The 24,724-nt window shown below is 39.5% G+C and overlaps 1 protein-coding gene across 8 annotated transcripts in view; it reads left to right on the forward strand.

Annotated features, from left to right (window-relative positions):
- PDE4D (phosphodiesterase 4D) overlaps positions 1-23,986 on the forward strand; it is a 442,846-nt gene extending 418,860 nt beyond the window's left edge. For 7 of the 8 annotated variants that reach the window (XM_086479625.1, XM_086479626.1, XM_086479627.1 and 4 more), the window contains 9 exons: positions 7,350-7,443; positions 13,186-13,358; positions 14,328-14,426; positions 14,506-14,670; positions 17,362-17,461; positions 21,499-21,653; positions 22,186-22,308; positions 22,796-22,978; positions 23,576-23,986. In XM_086479625.1, the coding sequence (XP_086335751.1) occupies positions 7,350-7,443; positions 13,186-13,358; positions 14,328-14,426; positions 14,506-14,670; positions 17,362-17,461; positions 21,499-21,653; positions 22,186-22,308; positions 22,796-22,978; positions 23,576-23,986 (1,503 nt within the window). Of the gene's footprint in view, positions 1-247; positions 296-7,349; positions 7,444-13,185; positions 13,359-14,327; positions 14,427-14,505; positions 14,671-17,361; positions 17,462-21,498; positions 21,654-22,185; positions 22,309-22,795; positions 22,979-23,575 lie in introns of those variants that run through there. The other variant, XM_086479629.1, reaches the window with a different exon arrangement.
- The last annotated feature ends 738 nt before the right edge of the window (positions 23,987-24,724 follow it).

Raw genomic sequence — 24,724 nt, forward strand, 5'->3', positions numbered from 1 at the left:
CATACAATATGTCTCTTCGATGTTGCCTCTGAATGCTTGGAGTTTTACAAATGGCATTTATACAATCAGAACACCATGCGGTTGGATTTCATTTCAGCATGCATCCTGTGCACACAGTTGCTGAGAACCTGAAGATCAGCAAAAAGAATTAGGAGTGAAAAGAAGGAATCTTTCTTCTTGGAAGTCTTTTGCGGTATCAGATAGCAAAGAACTGATTAGCTTAGATTGGTAGTATAGAAAAAAAAAAATGCCTGAGGCAAACTATTTACTTTCAGTTTCTTGGGGCTACATAAAGGTAGGTAGTTGTTTTGCCTTTTAAGAGCCTTGATTTGTGGTGCATGATTGCATGATCACTGGATAGCATGAGTATTTGTGGGTGATACGACTATGGGTGATATGAATATAAAGTAAAAAATCAGAAAAGCAAGCCTTTGTTCAGCAGTGAGAATGAACTGCACAGTATACAATCTTTCTTAGAAACTGTGTTGGGACTTTTATAATAATGTTGCTTCAGTGGATAATCAGACCAAGTCTGAAGCCAAAGGAATTCAGAAGAGTTTTGTGTTCTTTTAGAAAGAGATTGCTACAAAACTGTATTTCTGGACACTAAAAGATTTCGAAAAAAAACCCTCAAAACTGACATACCATACAATAGGAGAGAGCATGAGTAAAGAGACTGAGGATAATGAGTGAATGCATGACTCATACTGGTTTTAATAGCTGAAGAAATGTGAAAATGTGAAATTATCAACAATGTGTACAGCAGCATTTTTTGGTAGTCTCTGTGTGTGTGTGAGACAGCCTATTGATTAACACACTGGAAACTGTCATCTTCTAGAATTGATCTACATTATTATGTCGAACAGCTTTGAGCTATCTTGAAACTGCAATACTGCTAGAAAATGAAATTAAATAAGCTTTTATCTCTTTTATGGAAAAGTTTTGCACTAAGAAATTAAATTAGTATGCCTGTCAACATCCAGAACTGAAATTCATTTAATACAAAACCATGTTTGGGATTTATTTTATCCCTACTTATGGGTTTGTGCTTAAAAAAATTATGCCTTTATAATTGTTATCAAGTGTGTTTAAAAAAAAAAAAAAGGAAAAAGAAACATTATCCTATGCTTGACGTACAGTAACTGTTCCAAATCATACTGCTTTAAAGAAAATTCTGATTTCTCCTGAACTAAATAATGCAAGTGTTGAATTAAATGATGAAAAATAATACAAGCACTATATTCACACATGACTGAATCTCTTATGCTTGCTTGTATTAATACCCACTTTTATCATAGATTATTTTTTTGAGATAGAAATGTAAAACCCTCATTAGGTCATTGTGTCCTATTAGGTCATTGTGACCATTCTCTGTTAATGCAGAATTGTTACAGTATATTCTCAAGGATTTTGATCAGTCATCTGTGAAGAAATTAGATCCCATTATGCTAGCTAGGTGGATTCCTTTCTCGTTTATCGAAAAATAACATGAAATTACTTTCCATTCAGCTAAAAGTAAGGTATTTATTGTAATTTATGTGGGAATTTCCTGCATTTCCAGACAGCTGCCATCATGTTCCTATGGGAAAAATTTAGTTACTGATCTTCAAAAAATGTTCACTCGTACTGTTTAGCCTTTAAAATGGATAGATTTTTTGCTAATTGAAGTTCATCAGAGAGCATGGTAGCTGTAGTTGATTACACATGGAAAAAAAAATCCTCTGTATACAGTGTCCTATACTGTCTATAGACAATGATTTTGCATAAGTACTTGAACACAATTTCAGTACAGTGTTTTTTTAGTTCACAGTATACACATTATAGGAAAAATGTGAAGAGAGGCAAAGAAGATCTGCTTTTTATAACATTCAAAACAATGATTTGGGGTATTTATGAAATTCTAAGGAAGAATGAAACAAGTTAGTCTCAGAGATCATCATATATGTTTACAACCCTTAGTATACATATATTCCTCTTAATTTCTATGTGCTTCAGGCTGTACTTTATTATCTTCTGTTATGTATATTTTGGAGAATGTTTGTTATGTGGCGTATTTACCCCAACTTTCATTGATTATCTTTCCTTGAAACAATGAGCAACAGTATCACAATGTCAGGCTTAGAGATAGGTACCTTACTATAGCTTATGTGTAAAAACCAGTGCATGATCTTGATATTAGTTAAAAGTGCAGGCTTCCAACACAAATCTTTAGTTATTAACTGGAAAGCTGGAAAGTAAAATAATACAGTTTATTCTTTTTTTGAGTTACAAACATATTTTTAAAATCACATTGTTAGATATTTCGGAAACAAAATATAGTCATGTAAGTTTAATGTCCCAAGTATTGAATGAATGTTCCATGGATATATTCTATTCATGCAAGCTTTTAGAAATGCTACCTAGAAAAGAGGCAGCTGGAAAGGTCGAGACTGGAATCTGTTGCCTTGTGGGTTTGGGAGCCAGTGCAATGAAAGGCTTCAAGTGTTTTTGAGTGTTTTGGTTCCAGCCTCCACTGGGCTTGGAGCTTGATTAACACTCAAACTGAAGGACAGGCAGGACGGGGCCATTTGGTCCACGGACTACCTTCTAGCCCTAGCTTCCACCTTCTTGCTGGTGCCAAAGGTTGTAGTGGAGGCAGCCTCTTTACAGTCCTTGGGATGCAGCAGATCACCTGTACAGGAATAGAAAGCCTGGTGGAAGAGGCTTTACCAGGATACGGTGTCTACACCAAGGGTGGTTCTGTGTGCTTCCTCTCCCAAGACAACTAACTGCAGGCTGCATGTTTACTTAAGCTTTTTGTTATGGAGCCAAGAACTTTACACAAAAAGTGTAAAATATTTTAAAGTGTAATCAATAAACCCTATATATATATTAAGCATGTGGCCCAATTCTTTTCATGGTCATGAATGGACTCTAGTTGGATCTTTGCTATGTCTTTGGGGTTGGAGTTTCTTTCTAGTGTAGATGCAAAATCTTCCCAAAATTGTATCAGTGCTTAGGTTGTCATCTGGGAACATGGTTACTGCAAAAGTTTGTCTAATTTTTTCTAGGTACCTTTGCTGACATCAGAAAAGTATTCTATTTTTTCCCAAAAAACCCCGTGTATATTTATTCTAGGTTGACAGCAGTAATATATATGCAGAGATATGCACACATTGGGCTTCAGCCCAGAAGGACCTGAACTACGAAGCTCAGTCCCTCATTTGTGACCTGTTCTTTGGAGGTGACCACTGTTTAGGAAACTGTTCTTTCTCATCAACATACACACCTTTATTCTCATGTATTACAGTTGTCCCTCTGTCAGACTTCCTAGGTTTTTTAAAGGGAGGTAGAAGTGCACACGTACTTTGTGGCTTTGGGAGACTTTTAATGCTATTTGAATATTGTACCTGTGTTTGTGTTGTGGGTCTCCCCCCGCCATGCTGAGGGTGAAATTGTTAAAATCAATAGAAACAAATTAAATGGAAAAAGTTTTAGGATTTTTTCAGACAATATTTCACTGTTCTGTTGCTGTGACATCAGTATTCAGCAGTGAAGAACTCTGTAATTGGCTTGATGGACATTTTATAGCCTGTCCATTTCCAGGGGGAATTTCCTAGACTATAGTCAAGGGCTGTGATATTCCAAAGCGACATATATATGTCGTTTTTCCAATCTAACCATGCCTAGTCTTAACATGGGAAAATCTTTCTTTCTGAGAAAGAATACAATATGCGCATAGATCAGCCCAAAACCTCTGCTTCCTCCCCATGATGAGCTGACAATATCATAATTAAAGTATATAGTGTGTATGGTGTAACTGTTTATTAGTAACAGGAGTTTTGATGTATTATGAATGATTCTCTTCCACTGGGAAAGTACAAGGTGTTCAGCTTTTTAAAATTTTTATTTAACATATTATCTTTAACATTTACTATTAGTGACAAGGTGGTTTCGTGTCTTGTTTGACTTGTTTTGAATAAAGTGCTAAATGTTATTTCTGAGAGGACAAATTATGAGAGTATGGACAGTCTAGCCAAGTTTCAAGCACTTAAGAGACACCTGCTGCATCACTGAAACAGTGTTGACTCACAGATGGAACACAAACTTCTGTGATTTGCAAAAGGATCTTGTGGGAGCCATGTGAGAGTTAGGCAGAGTTTCATTATGAAGTAATTCTGCAGGGATGTATAAATAAGTGGAAAGTTGACACTCTTTGAAGCTGCAACTGCATATGAGTGCACTTGGGCCCAAATGAAATCCTTGACCAATAGGTAAAATCAGGAAAAAGTAGGGCTTTGGGTTTGGTTTTAGTTTTGTTTTTGTTTTCTTAAATTTTTTTTTCCCCAAAAAGACAAGTTATTAAACAACAGAGGATTACGTAACATACAGATATACTGAAACAGGGTATAATCGACAAAAATGTCTGAACATCTCAATCACTGTTCCTCTCTCTTGGGGTTTTTATATGTTCTCAAAGAGCATTATTGTTCTGCATCAGAAACTGCTGTCTCCATATGGTCTTCAACTTTTCATTTCAACGTGGATGATGGTCGTAAGGCTTTGTCATAATTAGAAAATCAAAACAGTCCTCTAAACTGCTTAGTCCAGATGTTGACAAAATAAATGTGAATTAAAGTCTTGTTGCTGTGGCATCAGCAATGTATGAAAGGGTATGAGGAAATCACACTGCTACAGTTCTTCAAAGGCTTCTCCAACTGAATTCACTGTTAGCAGGAGGACCTTGGAAAAGCTGGGAGACTTGCTTTACTGTACATCCATATTCAGCAGCAACACAGACTGTTCATGCTGATGGTTGAGCTTTTACATTCTGGTGGCTTATGAGGTGATGGCAGGTATCAGACTAGTGGGGAACGTAGCATTAGAAAAGACTGCCATGCACTTCAAGTTCTTGTGGACATCCATACAATAAATACTTAGTTGGAAATTCTTAAAGAGCATGTATTCCATAATTTCCACAAGATGATTTCCAGTATGCAATAACAAACCTTCTCCCTACCTACTTCCCACAGTTGAATTTATGATTTTGAGGAAAAAAAAAAAAAAAAAAAGAGTCCTTCCTATTTGTTGTGGCAGGTAGCTGCAGAATAAGCATAGTGCGAAGAAACACCAATTCATTCTTCTTTCAAAGCTGGGAAATTTTTAGTGATTCCTGAGGAGTATGTACCAGTGGTGGCTAGATGGTCTTTTTCCAAAGTGCAGAATGTGACCCAGTAGTGTTGTTCTGCAGCAAAAACAGTCTGGCAAAGTTGGACATCATCAAAACGATTTGCTAGGAAACAACCAGGCAGGCAAGGACCTATTTAGTTGGGATCCAGTGAACTAGCTGGATTAAATTAAGGAAGCGAGGATATTGGAGTGATAATGGATATACTGATGACATGCCTGGAAGTTAATCTGATTTTGTCAATTTCCGACATTTTATTAAGATTCCTATACACGATACTTAATTTAAAGCTGCAGTTTCTGCATACCATCTGGAGACAAGCCATTCCATGAGATCTTCAGGTTTTACTTTGAGTAATTCAGTTTCTAACCTTCATGGGTACAGAAGAAAAACCATGCAAGCGTGACTTAAGTGTGCGTTAAAAGTTTAAAGACAGGCTTTTAAAAATACTCAGAATTTTTGGACCAGTCACTTTATTGCTTGGCAAACTTGTCTTGTTTTTTTTGTAACATTGGACATCAATGACAAACATTAGACCTCACAATTGACGTTGATACTGGTTTCATGCAGAATGTGTATCCCTGTAGTTCATAGTATACAACTGTATTTGCAGTGTGGTTCTAATTATCAGAAATGTCTTGAGCGTTTCCTAGCACACAGCTATATCTGAGATCAAAGCTGAGCCTTTGGCTTGTGACTAAAGTAGTTTTCAGTCTTTGTAGCTCAGGAACTTCCTGAGCTGATGGCATGTCAAGATGGCAGGAAAATGCAGTGGCTAATGGTTAGAGTGCTATATTAAAGGTAATTTTTTTGTTGGCACGCTGTGAATGATATGGTAATTGGTGACTTACAAAGACATTTTGAAGAAAATAACACCTTTCAGTATGCAAGGCCTCTTTGAAGAAAGGGCTTTGATGATTCCAGTGGGATGGAAAGGAGGTGGTTAATGTTTAGTCTAGTGCTTTATCTTGTATAGAAGAATAAATTGCCAGTTTTCAACATAGAGGAATGTTTACAGGGATATAGACTACGGATAGCTGTTGCTTCATGTAATAGTCATAACTGGGTGAACAAGGTGAAAGATGATTCTGAAAAAGGCACAAATCATTTGGCTTTGTTAAGAGGAAAGATGACTGAGAAATCTAACAACAAAATGAAAGGATGGCACAATGGGAAGCAAAATTCAGTAGTGACAGATGGATGCTAATTTACATTGGCAAGAATTGTTTTGCTAATAAATATTGCTGAGTTCTATTTGTTGATAATATCAAGGCAGAGCTATAGTCATTGAAAGTGCATGTAAGGTAGTTAGAGCTGAATTAAGCAATTAACCTGTTGAACGCAGAGCCACAAGATATCGTTTAACCCTGGAGTCTGGAAAGAATCAAGAAAGGCTCAATTATTACCTAATCAGTTACATATTTCGTGGAATGTTAATATCCACTTCCATCCCATAGAGTGCCTGGTGTGAATTGCTAACTCAGAGGGAAAGGGAAGGTGTTTCCACAGATGAGTATTTACGTTGATGTTTCGTACAGATACTGACAATTTTCTGAGATTGCGGAATGGTCAAGTCATTGGGCTGATCCAGTATAATAATTTTAAGCCAGAGACAAGAAAGCCTACCTCTATTCATATTGGTGTGTAGGAAATCAGTAAGGTATTTTGATTGTTTTGAGCAGTGCTGTCAAATATATTTGGGTAGATTAATGATAAGAGATAAGATAAACTCAAAATATTATAAAATTAATTGCAAAAAATGCACAAATAGATTAATTTACAAATATTATAAGAAAACCCTAGTAGAGGAGGGGTCCTATGTAAATATATTTGTATTTTCTCTCCAAATTAAAATTTAAAAAATTGAAAAGACAGTAATACTAATTATTTGATTGTATACATGTGTCTTCTAGTTTTCCATTACTCGTAGGACGCTGTGCTTTAGTACTTGAATCACTTGAAATGCTGTATATTAGGAGGTTAAGAATTATGTTGTTTAATCCATGAATAAGTTAGTAGGGTAGAGCAATGTTACATGTGATTTTCGGTTTCAGAGTTATCTTAGTTTAGTATACGTTCTTAATGTCGTGTCCTTTCCCCAGTTACAAGTTGACTGCGTTTTCTCATCCTAACAAAAACACATCTTGATAGCTAACTTTATGCTTGTTTTGTTTTTTTCCAGTTTAAAAGAATGCTCAACCGGGAGCTAACCCACCTATCTGAAATGAGCAGGTCAGGCAATCAGGTCTCAGAATATATATCGAACACGTTCTTAGGTAAGACTATGATGGGAATTAACCTTTTTGCTTTTTGGATTGTAATAGAGGTTAAAAGCAAGTAGCTTTCCATATCGATTTCTGTTTTCAGAAACTGTACATTTAGTATCTCATTGTTCACTGTACGAGCAGAGACATCATGTTAGATACATTTTCTCACAGCTCAGTTACTTTGTGTATGTGGTTTCCTTGTGTGTGTAATTACAGATAGATATTCATATACATATCTTCATGTAACATTACAACTACTATATTGCTACTGTATTAACAAATTAATATATAATGAATGAATTATGTATTAGAAGGGATTCTTCCACTCTGTTTCCCTTATGAAAGTCACTGCGAAATGGTTTTATTGTGCTGGAAGCACACAAGCACAAGTAACCTCATAAAATCTCGCAGCCTACAGTTCTGATGCTTTGGTATTCCCTACCTGCACGTCAGTGGATAGGTGAATATGACTAAGTCAGCATCTGAACAGACTGTTGCAAGCAGACTTTGTGCAGCTCAAGAGCTTGGCACAGTCGGATGTAAGCATTTAAAAAAAGCCCTACACAGTATCACAAAGAGTATGGTTCTTTCTCTATGGTTCTGCAGAAAGAAGTATATATTTTTTTGCTAAAACTGGTGACATGAATAAAACTTGGTTCCATAGTCTTGATTTTTAACATGAAGATAATCATAGAATACCAATCTCAAACATGTTTTGAGCAAAACACCCTTGGTTCATAAATACTGTGTGTATAAGGGGAGACACAGCTGAATATATCTAAATTAGGATAACAAGTACTGTAAAAAGTGCCAGTCATACATGTTAAGATATATCTTGTTTTATTTGTGTGAGATATCATAACTGGTGCTTTTTGTGATTTTTTGAAAGAAGCGAGTTTTTTCAAATACATTTTGTGCTTCCTGTCGCCATATCCTAATTGGATTGCTTAATGTATCTGTTCGGTTTACCCATGATTGCAGTAGCATGCCTGGAGCACAGCCGGGTTTCAGACAATAAGAAAGGGATGAGCCTCTGTCATGGAGAAGCAATACTGGACAGCTTCAGGAGTCCTGAAAGTCATAGGGTACAGTTGCCTGAGAAAGTGACCCACCTAGGCTGAAAAGACTGAGATACCAGTTTCTGCTTGCTTTTACTTGAAAACTTGAAGCTCATTTTGACAGCGTAAGGAAATGCATCTGCCAGCATTTCACATGAGGCCTCAGTCTTGAGAAGGAAGAGGGCTGGGAAGGCAATCTACAGAATCATTGCTTAGAGTATTTTCAAAATATGCAGTCTTAGGTATATAGGTTCTGAGCAACAATGTGGAAAGGGAAAATATTCTTACTATAGAAAATTCTATTGAGTCTAGTTAGTTAATTTTTTTAATACATAACCTATCTCCTGAACATCTACAGACTTTCTCACGTTTGAAAGTTAGGAACACATCAGGTTCAAGACCACTTATGGAAGCTGAAGGTGCGCAAGTTCATGGGACCTGATGTTATGGCATTTGCAGGTCCTGGGGGAACTGTAGGATGTAATTGCTAATCCACTATCCATCATATTTGAGAAGTTGTGGCAGTCTGGTGAAATTCCTGCCAGTTGGAGAGGAGGAAACAGAACCCCCATATATAAAAGGGGGAAAAAGGAAGACCTGGGAATTACAGGCCAGTCAGTCTCACCTCTGTGCCTGGCAAGATCATGGAGCAGATTCTCCTGGAAACTGTGCTAGGGCACATGGAAAATAAGGAGGTCATTGGTAGCAGCCAACATGGCTTCACTAAGGGCAAATCCTGCCTGACAAATTTGGTGGCCTTCTATGATGGGGTCACAGCAATGGTGGATAAGGGAAAAGCAACTGACATCATCTACCCGGACTTGTGGAAAACTTTTGACACTGTCCCACATGACAGCCTTGTCTCTAATGTGGAGAGACATGGAATTGATGGATGGACCACTTGGTGGATTAGGAATTGGCTGGATAGTCGCAACCAAAGAGTAATGGTAAAAGGCTCAATGTCCGAGTGGAGACCAGAGGCAAGTGGTGTTCCTCAAGGATTCGTACTGGTACCAGTGCTATTTAACATCCTTTCTGGGGACATGGACAGTGGGATTGAGTGCACCCTCAGCAAGTTTGCCGATGACACCAAGCTGTGTGGTGCGGTTGACATGCTGGAGGGAAGGGAGGCCATCCAGAGGGACCTGGACAGGCTGGAGAGGTGGGCCCGTGCAAACCTCATGAAGTTCCACAAGGCCAAGTGCAAGGTCCTGCACCTGGGTCAGGGCAATCCCAAGCACAGATACAGGCTGGGCAATGAGTGGATTGAGAGCAGCCCTGCGGAGAAGGACTTGGGGGTGCTGGTGGATGAAAAACTGAATATGAGCCAGCAACGTGTGCTCACAGCCTAGAAAGCCAATGGCATCCTGGGTTGTATCAAAAGCAGTGTGGCCCGCAGGTCGAGGGAGGTGATTCTCCCCCTCTGCTCTGCTCTGGTGAGACCTCACCTGCAGTGCTGTGTCCAGCTCTGGGGCTCCCAGCACAAGAAAGACAGGGACCTGCTTGAGTGGGTCCAGAGGAGGGCCACAAAGATGATCAGGGGGCTGGAGCACCTCCCCTGTAAGAACAGGCTGAGAGAGTTGGGGTTGTTCAGCCTGGAGAAGAGAAGGCTTCATGGAGACCTTCTAGCAGCCTTCCAGTACTTACAGGGGGCCTACAGGAAAGGTGGGGAAGGACTTTTGATCAGGGACTGTAGTGATAGGATGAGGGGTAACAGTTTCAAGCTGAATAGAGCAGATTTAGATTAGATATTGGGAAGAAATTCTTCACTACAAGGGTGGTGAGGCACTGGAACAGGTTGCCCAGAGAAGCTGTGGCTGCCCCCTCCCTGGCAGTGTTCAAGACCAGGTTGGATGGGGCTTTGAGCCACCTGGTCTAGTGGAAGGTGAGCATGCCCATGGCAGGGGGGTTGGAACTAGGTGATCTTCAGGGTCCCTTCCAACCCAAACCATTCTATAGTTCTATGATCACAAGAAAACTATTTTTTCTGTTCTTCTTATTCTTAAACCCCAAAACCAAACCTGTTTTCCCAAGTGGAGCTATATGACATCTATGAAATTATTCATAGTGACAACAAATATGTTCCTTGTGTAAGAATTAATGCTTCTATATTGAGTATAGTAATATGCAAGGTTTTTATTTTAACCTGTTTTCCTATGAACAGAAAATGTAAGAGAACCTGCCAGTGAGCAAGCAGGGTCAAAATGGCAAGCAGTCTTTTTTGGATGTTCAGATGGGCACAGGATCCTTTTCCCTGTGTGCTCTTAGTTACAAAAGCAAAGAAAGTCCCATGGAATTCCTCCTGACATCTAAAGTCATTCAGACAGACACTTCCTTTCACTTGAGTTAATCTGACAGCTCGGTTTACAAACCTCCCTTTGATGGGTCTAAACTTTGTGCATATGACTGAAACCATAAACATCAAAGCATGAACACGACTCACTGCTCCTCGTCTGTTGTCAGTTTGCACCAGTCAAGAGCTGCAGCGCTCCACCTCCCTCTTTTCTTGATTGTCCATATGAGAGTGAAGTGCGGCAGCGGCAATTGGGGAACTCAGTGCCGTAGGCTAAATAAAGCTTGGTGACATTTCCACAGTGTCTTCTTTGCTGTGATTTGTTTGGAACTTGAGGTGTCTAGCAAATGCAGCTGCTAAAGGGTAATTAATTAAAAAAAAAAAAAAAAATCGAAAAAAGAAAGTGAAGAAGCAAACAGAATAACAATCTGGTAATTAGAAATGGACTCACTACCCTCGGCTGGTTTCCATGTCTTTATTGAAAATGATTATTGCAGGAAGGAAAAAATAGATGTTCCAAAAAGCCCTCATGTTCTTTTTGTTTGTTTGTTTGTTTGCTTGTTTGTTTAATTTCTTTTGTTCTAAGATGTTTTATAAATAGTAGTTTTTGCTAGGCTCCTATGTTAGGAACATCTGTTGTGGATTTTCCTGGTTTTGCTGGACCATTCCTAGAGGACTAGAAAAGGTGTAGGTACATTTCAGCAAAAAAGAGGTAATTTGGAGGGAGTCATTAAAACTCTATGTTGAAATATAGTATGAATAAAAAGAACAAAAATTAACACAGACTTCTAGAAGTTTTGGCAGGAGGGTCCTTTGTTGCACTAATTTGGGTTTCTCTGGGGACTACATGTCTGCAGTGCCCCACAGCTCCATACTGTTCCTACAGCAATCAGTTGGCATTTGCCTAAATATACTTTACTCAGTTTAATCCTTGTCTGAAGTTTTGCTGGCACGTACATTGATGACCTCATATGAAGTGATGCCACTGATACTGCTATGGAGGCAAAAGCCCACAGCAAAATGCTGGGTTTTAGCAAAATGGTCCTTCTGTCAGTATTACTTACTCTGGTTGGGAGGTACAGAAATGCACTGCATTGCTGGGATGAACTGCCTCTACATCCAAAGTGCTTGTAGATATGTCTGGCAAAAGGCATTCTGAGTTCTACAGAATCTTAACGCAAATAGGACTAGCCTCCAAGTATTAGGTCCTTTGAGTCCTGAAAATATTTTGTAAAGGTTTACATGAGATACCATTTTGATTGGTTTTGAAATACTATTTCAGGCATTGGTTATTTCTGAAAAAGAAGACATTTTAAATTTTTTTGCAAAATGGAAGTTTAGATTTCTCTTCAATTGTAATAACACTTTTATAATGAAAAAACTGACCCTCTCTATGGCACTAGGGCTGCAAGACAAGTGGAAATCAGACAGTCACAAGTCACATTTAAAGCCAGTTCAGAAATAATGAAGCAATTTGTGAAATAGAGATTATACTCTTATATACACGCTTATACTTGTTACAGTCTGGAAGAGGTAGACTCTTACCGGGGCTGCTGATTCGAATACCCGTCGAGAGATTAAGGCACAAACAAGGCCATATATTGTCAATACCACTACAAAGATTTATTGTGAGAGAGAGAAAGGGAGAAAGGGAGGAAGACAAGAAGAAGAGCACACCGCAAGAGTCACCACAGGAGATCTGTAGCATCTGGTAGTTTTTCCTGTCCAGCGGTCGTCCAGTCCAGGCAGGCAGGCAGGTCTCAGCTGTGCTCCACTCTGCTCCTCTTTTCCCCTTTCTGCTTCTTCTTGCTTCCCTCTTGCTTCCCTTTGCTTTTCTCCAGAGGCTGCCAAGGGTCCCTTTTTTTTGTACCATAGGCCAATCCGATGGCGACGGGTTGCGATCAAGCGGTAAGATCCAATCCAACAGTGGCATGTTGCTTCCACGCGCTGATCGCGAGCTGGCAGTCTATGCAACCTCCATTACACAGCTTGCGAGCTGTAGTGCATAAGCCGAACAAATTCATGCCTTTAGCTGTTACTGCGTAGTGACAAAAAAAGATTTTCAGGAAGCCATGTCGTCTGGCCCAGGGTCCTGCCACATCTGTCACTATGGTGACTTAAGCCTCTGCTTCCTTTCCAAAACCACAAGGTACAAAGTTTGAGACAAACATAAAGTTCAATGGTCCTAATTCTTACAATACTGAGGCATAGGTCTACATTTATCTTTCTGTATTTTTACTGCTTTTGATATGATGTGTCTGTTGCAAAATCTCCAAACATAAAAATAAATAAAACAAGTTTTGTTAAGAATTACAGTATCTGTAAAAAGCAGCTCAACAGTGTATTTTGTAATATTTGTAATTAATTCAAAAATTATTCTTTTTCTTCCTTCTTTTGAAGACAAGCAACATGAAGTTGAAATCCCTTCTCCAACGCAGAAAGAGAAAGAGAAAAAGAAGAGGCCAATGTCTCAGATCAGTGGAGTCAAAAAACTGATGCACAGCTCCAGCCTAACTAATTCTAGTATTCCCAGATTTGGAGTTAAAACAGACCAAGAAGATGTTCTTGCCAAGGTAGAGAATATATAAATCCTTGAATTTAAACCACTGAATTAAAATAGAGGGTGGATTTGTCAGTATTATGCCATCATCTGCTTATAACTATTGATTTCAAGCTGTAGCACCAAAGCCTGGTCTCACTTGAAATAAATTTGGTGAAGTCAAAGAATAAAAGTAAAACAAGAATCAGGCCATAAGTGTTAATTTCCATGTGAACAGGATTTCATCTGGAGATGCAATGTAAATTAGCATTTGTGAAAGCTGCTTATTCATAAATAATATCTGCAGAATGAAGCGTAAATATGCCATATACTGTCACAGGAATGAAAATATATAGCAGCCCTATGTTTTATGAAAATGCACAACTGGTATATAGCATTAATGCTATCTTTCCAGGTCCTGTCTTTAGCTGTATCATTTTATGTACATCATTTGTGTTTCTGGTTTTAGTGACATTTCCTATGATTTTTTGCACCAGCAGCTAACGGCAATAATCTACAACTGGCATAAAAAGATTATTCATTTCATTTTACAGTTTTGCACTTTGAAATGTGCCTATCCATATGTTTTCAGGAATCTCCTCCTTTATTTGAAAAGTGTTCCTGAGTACCAGGGAGACAGCAACAGAACTGCAGCATGTCTGGAGGTTTCCTCCTCACTGAACTCTGCTGTCACTGGGCAGTGAGATAGCAAAGTGTGTCAGTTCAGCTCATTCAAGATACTGTAGCATTTTTGCCCCTGGAGCAATCCATTTAAGAGGCACTCTTTCCAGCTTAGTGAATTAAAATCTAAAAAGCTGGTAGCTGCAAATTCAAATATTGCAAGGTTAGTAGCAGCAGCTTTCCCCCTTCCTGAGTTTAGTGTGTAACTTTCACAGTGGCAAGGTTTGAATCTTCCTAAGTTTGCTGTTTGTAGCTGTTTCAATCAAAAATTGCTGGAATTTGTGTTAGGTTTCGACGTGTTTGTTTCTTTATTCTCCTCTAGGAACTAGAAGATGTGAACAAATGGGGCCTTCAGGTTTTCAGAGTAGCAGAGTTATCTGGAAACAGACCTTTGACAGTCATCATGCACACGATTTTTCAGGCAAGTAACAGCAGTAGTGTTGCTTTTTGCTTATCTTAGAGACTGTATTTTGTAATCTTAATTGCTTCTCTTTTTCTAGGAACGGGACTTGTTAAAAACATTTAAGATTCCAGTAGATACTTTAATAACTTACCTGATGACCCTAGAAGACCATTACCATGCAGATGTGGCATATCACAATAACATACATGCTGCAGATGTTGTTCAGTCAACCCATGTCCTGCTGTCAACCCCAGCATTAGAGGTAAAATAGGTGGAGGGGGGGAAAGAGACAAGCATGAGAGAAAGGGGCATACTAAGACTCTTCTAAACTGAGTATTAAAGATCTTATTTTCTGCAATATTTTTTAAAAATTCTTGAAATTTCTTTCATGAATTCTGCTCATTTAAAGATATTTTGTGAAGATAAAAGCTTATTTACGTGTAAATATTTGCAGAAAATGTCACGTTTTTCTTTTAACTCATGCCTATTTGTACTGTCATAACCTTTTTCCACTGTAACACCATACGTAACTTGTTTCCACCATCTCATTATTAATACTACATCCTGTTCTGTCATTATTTCCCATGTGGGATTCTCACTAACCACAATTAGTGGAATTGTTTAGGAAAGATAGTGATAAAATGGGATTCCCTCGGTATGAAAGGTGACTTTTGTGTTTGTTTCTCAGGCAGAGTGGAACATGTACTACATTTTCACTAGACTAGCTCTTTCTTTTTTCATAAATATTTCAAAATTGTTTGGAAAAAAATTAACATTTCATAAATTCTTTTCTGAGGAATTCTCTTGTCGAAAGTGCTTAAATCTCTAAAGCAGAAGGAAGTGGAAGAAAGATGGCACAATTCAGGTGTTGGTATAACAAACACTGATATATTGAAGTAAATTGTTGCAAAAAGGCAGATAAAGCAAGCAGTTGAAATTTCAGTAGTTCAAAAGGATTTGCCCTCATTTTCAAGGAGGGCTGCATTTTGACTGTTTTTTATAATGACCAATCCTTCATGTTACTGAATGCTTCTGCTTTACCTTCTTCTTAAAAGGAGGGTTATAAGTGGACCTTAAAATTGTGGGCAGGCCTCAATCCTCAAAGATTCGGGAATTCTATTAGAAGAATTTTCTTTGTCTCAGGAAGAAAAATCAGGTTATGCTCTTAAATCACCACTGGCTTCACCAAACAGCTGAACTGCTTGTTAGTAGAATTTTCGGGTCTTTTTCCAGATCAACTGTTTTTCATGGCCTTGTTCTCAGCAGAGCTTTAGCCAGTAAAATAGCAATGTCTACCCAGTGTCTCTGCTGACCTATGCACTTCTGAGCTTTCTTGATCAATTATGAAAGCAATTATATAATGTGGATGCTTATGACAACAAGGGACTGGGCTCAGTGACATGTCAGGCCCATTGCAGTTCTTTCTTCCTATCTTGCTAATATTCTCGTACAGATGAAAAATCAGTAAATCTTAAGTAAGATGCCTTGTAGTCTGCTGCCATTTCCTTGAGAATAATTTGGGAGATGTGCATCTGTCATGGTTTGAGCCTGCCCAGCGTGCTCCAAAAGCATCACACAGCCACTCGCTCACCCCTACTCTGTCCCCTGAGGGATGGGGAGGAGAAAATGCAACCAAAAAAGGCTCGAGGGTCGAGACAAAGGACAGGGAGGGCTCACACACCAGTTACAGTCACGGGCAAAAGACAGACTCGACTTGAGGATAACAACACACATTTAATACAACCACCTTCAAGGATAGTGAGAGATACAACCAGGTCTTAAATCCAACACACCTCCCCCCTCCCAACCCCCCCTCCGGTGTTCCCGGGCTCAGCTCTGCTCCCTCTTCCCGCCCAGCAGCGCAGGGGCAGGGAATGGGGGTCACAGCCCGGCCGGCACAAGGTGTCTCCGCGGCTCCTTCCCCCTCAGGCCGAGGGGCCCTCGCAGCCCTCCCCGGCCCCACCGCGGGGTCCCTCTCCCGGCAGACAGCCCTCCACCCACCGCCCCAACGGGCGTCCTTCCCGCGGGGCCGCAGCTCCCCAGAACCCCCCGGGGCGGGTCCCTCCCGGGGCTGCCGCCCTCCCACCGACGGGCGGCTCCAGCGCGGGCTGCCTCGGAGCCGCGGCTGCTCCGGGCCCGGGCCCTGCCCCTCCGGCCCGGGGCCCTCCGCGGGCTGCAGGGCGACCTCTGGGCCACCGCGGGGCTCCAGGGGCTGCAGGGGCTCAGCCGCCACCCCCCCCCGCTATGGGCCGCAGGGGAACCTCTGCTCCGGCACAGCTGCCCCTCTCCTGCCTCGCTGACCCGGGGGTCCGCAGGGCTGGCTCTCTCACATCTCCCTTCGCTCACCAACACAGACTGACAAAACAAAGACACGGCAATCAATGGCTTCTTTCACTCTTAAATAGTTATTCGCAGAGGAGCCTTTGGCCTGGCCTTGCCCAGAGGCGGCTCCGAAATTGGAGCCGGGGGAGCTTCTTGAAGCCTCTCACAGGAGCCATCTCCGTAGCCCTCTCCCCCGCTGCCAAAACAGCGCCAAAACCCCACCGGACACCAAACCACCAGTTTCGAGTATAGGACAATAGATAGGAGTCAGGCTGAAATTTTTAACTTCAATTTGTGCTATGGGTTAGAAACTGGTACTTAATGATGTAATAAAAGTGAAGTTATTTACAAACTGAAGCTGAAATACTTCAGACATTACAGAATTTAGTGATGCTGTTGGTGTGAAGTAACGATCGTCTTACTTTAGCCAAACTTGAAATATTTATGAAATTCTACAGAATTGATGATTTTACAAAATGTTGTGATAGCATATGTGTAAAATCTCGTGAGATCTGTGATACATTTCAAATGTGTTTTGCTTGTTCTGGTCTAGAGTCAAAGTAGAGTCATTTTTATTGAAAACATTTTTTCATTGATTACTGATTGTCATTTCTGTTTCATGATTTTCCAGGCAGTGTTCACTGATTTGGAGATTCTTGCAGCAATTTTTGCCAGTGCAATACATGATGTAGATCATCCTGGCGTTTCAAACCAGTTTCTTATCAACACAAGTAAGTTTGATGTTCTGTGGTTTTCTCAAGAATTTCCTGCAAGATCTGCATATAGCACATGAAAAATATGCAATTCATTCCTTGTTTGCTTCTGTCTGTAACTTTTTTCGGTAAATAGATAAGTGTTTGTATTTTAAACTGGATATTATTTTGCATTTCTTGTAACTTTAGAAATAATTTACATAGTGCCCTCTAGCAAGAATTACTGAGATAAGAACTATAAACCTGGCACTGTTTCAATGTATTGGGTGGGTCTTTCCTGGAAATTGGTTGGTTTACGTTAAATAAAGTTATAGGAGAAAAATTAAGGAAGATTAAATAAAAATCAAAAAAGTAAGGCAACAGTTTGTGTGTTTATGTTGGAAGCATGAGATACCACTCTCTACAACTACCTGAAAGGAGGTCATATTGAGGTGGGGGTCGGTCTCTTCTCCCAAGTAACAAGTGATAGGACAAGAGGAAATGGCCTCGTGGCAAGAGAGGTTTAGATTGGACATAGGAAAAATTTCTTTACCAAAAGAGTGGTCAAACATTGGAATAGGCTGCCCAGGGAAGCGATGGAGTCACTGTCCCTGGAAGCGTTCAAAAAATGTGTGGATATGGCACTTTGGGACATGGTTTACTGGGCATGGTGGTATTAGGTCAATGGTTGGACTTGATGATCTCAAAGGTCTGTTCCAACCTAATGATTCTATGACCAAGGATAGCCATGCTTTTTTAAGAAATTCAGGAAACAAGTTTCTTTTTAGCAGACAGACTGGCAGGCCCATCTCTGTCTCTCCCTGGCTGCTATACTTGGTTTTTGATCGCTGCATATTCATGCCTCGTGGACTGAATTTTCTCAGCCTGCCCCTGCAGGCTATGGCAAACCTTTTTTCCTGTTTTTTTTTGTGACTCTCTTGCTGGCACTCCATGTGTGGAGAGAAGTAGCCCTATTGAAATGAGACCCCAATGTCATCTCCAAATTTGAAGCCCAGTGTACTTGCTCTGCATTCCTCAAGGCTGTTTCTCTGCAGTGGTGCATGAACCTCTCCCCCCTCTTTAATCATCTACTAGAAGAAGAAGACTATTAGCTTCATTGAACCTGATCATGACACAGTTATGGAATGGCGTGTTGCCCCAATGTAACCTGCTTTGATTTCAGTGGCGTATGATACCAGTATAAGTGGGTAGCACATTGTAGGTCAGTGCAAGCTCCATCATACGATGTTACTTCTTTTGCTGTCTGACAACTTCTTCTTTTACAATAACTGACCTAGAAGTACGAAAGTTGAAATAATACTAATAATCCAAGCACATAAGAAGAAAAATGTACAGAAATGGAAACATACCTAGGGTTGTGCATTTGACCCATCTGGTTGCATATTTATGGATACTATCATTGATGCACTTAGGTGAATCTGTTGCACTGGTGCTAAAATAGGATGACCCCAAATCAGTGGTATAGTCTGAAGAAGGGAGCTCCTGACTCACTGCTGCTGTGTGTTCAAATAAGACCTCCATTTTAGCTTGCATCTAATTTTATTTGCTTTAATGGCCTGAGGGCCACCCTGTAGTGACATTCAATGTGATGATTCATCTCCATGGAGAAGCATTGGATTTGAATAGATTTATGGTGCTTTATTGGCAACTAGTACAGTTCAGCAGCCTGTTATGGGAAGAGAATGAATCAAGCTTTGTGCACAAAACAGTGTAATACCTAAATTCTTAAAGGTGGGCATGTGTAAGTAAAGTTTTTGTTTGTTTGGTTAATCAGAAATTCAGCATCAGGATATATTGGTGGCTCTGAGGTGCTAAGAGGAAACCAGCAAGTTGTTCAGGTTTCAGCAGGATGACTGGCTAGTTGAAGGGACCAGTGCCATAAAGCTTTCACTTTTAGGCAGACAGTTGAAATTCAGCTAAGTTAGGAGTGATTCTGATGCTGCCTATTTAGTGGCTTAGAAGAAATGTCTGTTTTTTCTCAGTTCAGCTTTTGATAGGGAAGGCTTCTGTGTCAATCAGCTGCCAAGCCAGAAGATGCAATCCTTTTTGAGTTGTTCTGTGTACAAGGAAGAAACCGTAGGGACAGAGACAGAGATAAAGACCATCTAATTTAGGTCTCTCAAAAGCTAAGTTTTCCTAACCTCTAGCTTCCACTTAGTTTTATTTTCCAGTGAACTTACAATGTATTAACATTTCACTAAGAAGTATAAGAATACATTTTAAAAAAGTATAGTAGACTTAAAGTTACTTAAAGTATGTACATATTTGCTGTATTTCAGCTTATTGTTTATAATTACTTACATGTGATATTTCTGAATATTATTTCCCTATTTAAGTATTTAAAGTCTGTAACACAGTTGTCTAAAAATCTGATTCTTCTTGAATGCTATTAAAGAACAAACAAATACAGATTATATTACCATCAGAGGAGACGATTATTTGATGGCTGTGACTCTGTCCTTCCAGACAAATACTCTTGAAGCTTATAATGTGTTACAGAGATTGCCAAGGCAAAACTTTCTTCCAGTTCCACTGCCATTACAAAGTTGAGCACATTTTAGCTCTGTCTGTAGCTCCAGCTCTTCCAAAGTATTTTGGCGATGTTGAATGTTTTGCAGTTGAGGCTCGTCAGAAGGCTGTTTGAATGGAAACTAGTGCCTGTTGTCTTTGTAAGAAAAATAATCAGTAGGGAAGCTTTGTAAATGTTCTGTGAAAGATGAAAGAAAGATCATTTGACAAACTGACTTTCTTTTCCCTTTTACTGTTACGGTTTTGCTGCCGTCAGGATAAGGAGAGGTAGGGGAAGGGTTTTCTGAATCAAAAGATCGATGTATCCAAGACAGAAGAGGAAGACAGCGGGAGAATAAGTAATGAGACTAATGAAATCTGAAAAGCAGAGCTTTTATAGGCACCCCATTGAGCCAGAGGGATTTTAAAACAAAGCTGCTGTAAAAGAAGATAAAATGGACAGAGTAGAATAGACTGATGTATGGTTAGATTTAGGATAGAGCAGCCATAATAAACAGAAGTTAATATCATACATAACAAGTGTGATTGCATAAAAAGTATTTGTTTTTTATGACAGATTCGTTTGCAAGCAGTGTCTTAAAACATACACAAGCTGACTGTAAGGCATTCCACGGTGGAAGCTAAAGCTGTGCAGAAAATTGTCATAACTGCTGTTATTTGTCAGAGCTGTCTGTTCAGCAGGTCTAAGCAGACAAATGCAGACCCTGTCTGTGTGCCTTAGCACAGGCATTGCTAGGAAGGTGTATTTTATTCTCAAAGCCATATGGAGTGATCAAGTTAAGAATACTTCTGTTGGAAAAGGCAGCGTTATGGCATCAGGTGTTGACCACGCTCAAGCATGAGACAGTAGGCAAGGCCGCTGCTTGCATTTTCAATGTGACCTTCCATGAAAAAGACCAGAAGAGTAATTGTTACCACACTACCAACCTTCTCTCAAAATGTCCAGTTGTCATGGGCTAATGACTCGTAGGCCTAATTGGCTAGGCATCTGACTGCTGTAGCTTACTGTGGAAGGACGTGGTTTGAAAACCAAGATGTGTGCTCTCTGCTTGAACTGCAGCAAAGCCTCAGCTGTGTGTTCCCAGGTCTGAGGCTGGATAGCTGCAACTTGACTTAAGCAATGGAATCTTAGTAGTTGTGATAGAGGGAGGCATAAGAAGAGAAAACATCAGTGTGTGTTTTAGTTTAGGTGTGTTTATGCATATAATATTTTCCATGTGATCTCATGCAGATATGAAAAGGTATTCTGAAAAATACTTTCGTTGTCTTTTTTCTAAGGTACACTCCAGGTACGTGTACGCGCTTCACTTCAAAGTGTTTTATTTTCCTCAACATGCTTTGCCTTCATTTGTTAAGGTGTTCAGGCATTAATTCTCTAACTTTTGATTCTGTGTGAACTACAGGAACTCTGTTTCTAGAAGTTCATCTGTAAATCTTGATATGAATTTAATGAATTTGAAAAATCTTAAGGGATTTGGTAGAAGCACAGGCTTTAGTAACATTGTGTGCTGTGATTGTTATTGCAGACTCTGAACTTGCCTTGATGTACAATGACTCATCAGTACTGGAGAATCATCACTTAGCTGTGGGCTTCAAGCTGCTGCAGGAAGAAAATTGTGACATCTTCCAGAATTTGACCAAAAAACAGAGGCAGTCATTGAGGAAAATGGTCATTGACATTGTGAGTTCTGCTTGAGAGTCCCTCTTCCATACTGCAAGTAAATTGAATAATAAAGGACAGAAATGTTTAATGATCAATTACATGTCATTAGACCCGTAACCAATGAAGTAAAAGTCTGAAGTTTTATTGCTTCTTATCCAAATATGAATAGTGGGTTCTTTTCAGTTTCAATAACCATCTATACCTTTTCAGAAGGTATACAATCCTGCTGCAAGCCATTTTTGTACTGACATGTGTGTCAATACACCATCACAGTTAGAAATTTGCTACTGAATTGATGATGAATTTAGGGATCAGATCATTCTAAACAATTCTGAACAATCATTTTGTTGTATTCTTAAAATAACCAAAATGAAAACTTACTATTTTGGACAGTAATGACAGATATACAGGACTCAAACTTTTATAGTGTATTCAGACACAGGAGATATGGGTTCCCTTCACGTCTGTTTATTTATGTGTTCAAATTTTTTTTTTTTTTTTAAATCAGTAGAATAATTTACGTAATATTAATTTATTTGTTTATTTCAAGGTACTTGCAACAGACATGTCTAAGCATATGAATCTATTGGCTGATTTAAAAACTATGGTTGAAACCAAAAAAGTGACCAGTTCTGGTGTCCTACTTCTTGATAATTACTCAGATAGGATTCAGGTAAGAAAATTCATCTGCAAATGGTCATTTTTATTAACTTACTTTATAACATTGGCCTGCCCATTTTCCAGTATGGGTTAGATCAGCTGTCCTTTCTCACACTATGACACCTTCCCTCTACTCCCTTGTGTGTTTCTTATCTGTGGAATAGTCTGTTAGGTACTGAGTGACCCTCTGAGAGAGTAGCGAGGTGCTACAGTACTTCTGGACTAAATGAGGCTTTGGCCTTCCCTTCAAATTATCAGCACCTGATTGGTCTTTCTCTCAAAGACTTACTGTTTCTTCTTAGAGCAGAAGCAGCAGAAGTGAGGTAGTTCATGGCTATTACTGCAAGTGTGAAAAACACCCAAGCACAAGTTTTTGTTGAGAATAAATCTTGCACTACACATCTTTTCAAGATTCTGTTTCACAGCCACCAAAAGTGTAAATGGAAAAGGAGCTGTTTTTCTCCAGTGTAATAACACCGCAGGTGTTCAATCTATTTTAGGTTCTTCAGAATATGGTGCACTGTGCAGATCTAAGCAATCCAACCAAGCCACTGCATCTTTACCGCCAATGGACAGACAGAATAATGGAGGAATTTTTCCGTCAGGGAGATCGGGAAAGAGAGAGAGGAATGGAGATAAGTCCCATGTGTGATAAGCACAATGCATCTGTAGAAAAATCACAGGTAACTGATCTGAGTAGTCAGTTAAATAACACAGTATGACATCTTAACAGAAAATGATGGTCCATAGCCAAGTTTTTATTAATTTCTGAATGCACTATTTCCTTTTTTTCCCTCCTAGTTAATTAATTCAGCTCCTGCGTAGTGAGGGGAGCTGAGATTTTTACTGTGAAAACATAGTGCATGGCAGTGTATTTGCTGAAGGGATTCCATCACTGTTGTGACCTGCAATGTAGGATACACATCAGGAGCGTATTGTACAGCTGCTCATTAGGGTTTACTTCAAAAGCAGAAATTCAAATAAATACAAAGCAGCTGTTTGGCTAATTAGGTACAGTGGAGTTGTTTGGAATGAACCATTCATTTGAAAACAAATCCTTTCCAAGTCCTTATCCAATATCCTGAATCAGACTTGTGAAATATTAAAAGACACTATTTATTACATAAACCAGCATGGTTTCCCTTCAGCCACCTTTAAGGGTAGTGCTTCTAGTGTCTATTCTTAGCATGATATTTCTCATACTTTGTGTGACTTACAGGCATAGTTGCTTATTTCTTTGTGAATAAGAGCTCATCTTAATTTTGTGTTATTTGGAACAGGTGGGTTTTATAGACTACATTGTTCATCCTCTGTGGGAGACATGGGCAGATCTTGTTCACCCGGATGCCCAGGATATCTTAGATACACTGGAGGACAATCGAGAATGGTACCAGAGCACAATCCCTCAAAGTCCCTCTCCTGCACCTGATGACCAGGAAGAGGGTAGGCAGGGCCAAACTGAAAAATTCCAGTTTGAACTAACACTGGAGGAAGACGGTGAGTCAGACACCGAAAAGGACAGTGGAAGTCAAGTAGAAGAAGACACCAGCTGCAGTGACTCCAAGACTCTTTGCACCCAGGATTCAGAATCCACTGAAATTCCTCTTGATGAGCAAGTAGGGGAAGAAGTGGAAGAAGAGGAAAACCAGACAGAACCTTGTGTGGTAGAAGACCATTCCCCTGACACGTAACAATGAAGACACAGTCTCTTTCTCTCTTACCCTCTCCCTTTCTTTTCCTCTTTCTCTCTGGTTTGTTTTTTGTTTGGTTGTTTTTTGATTATTTTTTTTTTTTTAATTAGGTAATGGTTACCAAAGTGTATGTCATATGCTACAACCATGATCACAACACGCTGTCATCTGCTAGGACGTTTGTTGATCAAAACTGACCTTGATGACTCAGTTTGGCACTCAGGAATATTGTAATCAGATTTTTCACGTCCATGGCATCAGAAAGCAGGGGTGAGAACATCTATAAACTACATTTTAATAAGCTGTCCATTTGGCAGATTTGATTAAATAAAAAAATGTTTTCAGAGGAGTACCACCTGCCAACCGAATGCTGGCATGCTTTGATAGTTTTTGAATTCATTGTATTGCACAAGCAAAGCGTTGGATACCGTTCATCATGAGAGGAAACAGACAGAAAATAAACTGAGGTTCCTACTGGAAAACAAATGCACATAAATGATGGGACACAACATGATTCTGTTACTGATAGGAAGATGAGCTGTGGAAATTGCATAATTTTCTAATTTCAAGTCTTCCTGATACGTGACTGAAAAAAGTGTGACCCAGTGGGTTGCACTAATCTCTGCATTTTGTATAGTATGTAAAAGAGAGAACTTTTGTAGAGCTTACTTTTATTATTAAATGTACTGAGGTATTATATTTAAAGAAAAACACTTTCAAACTTCATCTGCCACTGGT

The sequence above is a fragment of the Leptosomus discolor genome, chromosome Z (genome assembly GCF_034619465.1).
Source record: "Leptosomus discolor isolate bLepDis1 chromosome Z, bLepDis1.hap2, whole genome shotgun sequence".
Lineage (NCBI taxonomy): Eukaryota > Metazoa > Chordata > Aves > Leptosomiformes > Leptosomidae > Leptosomus > Leptosomus discolor.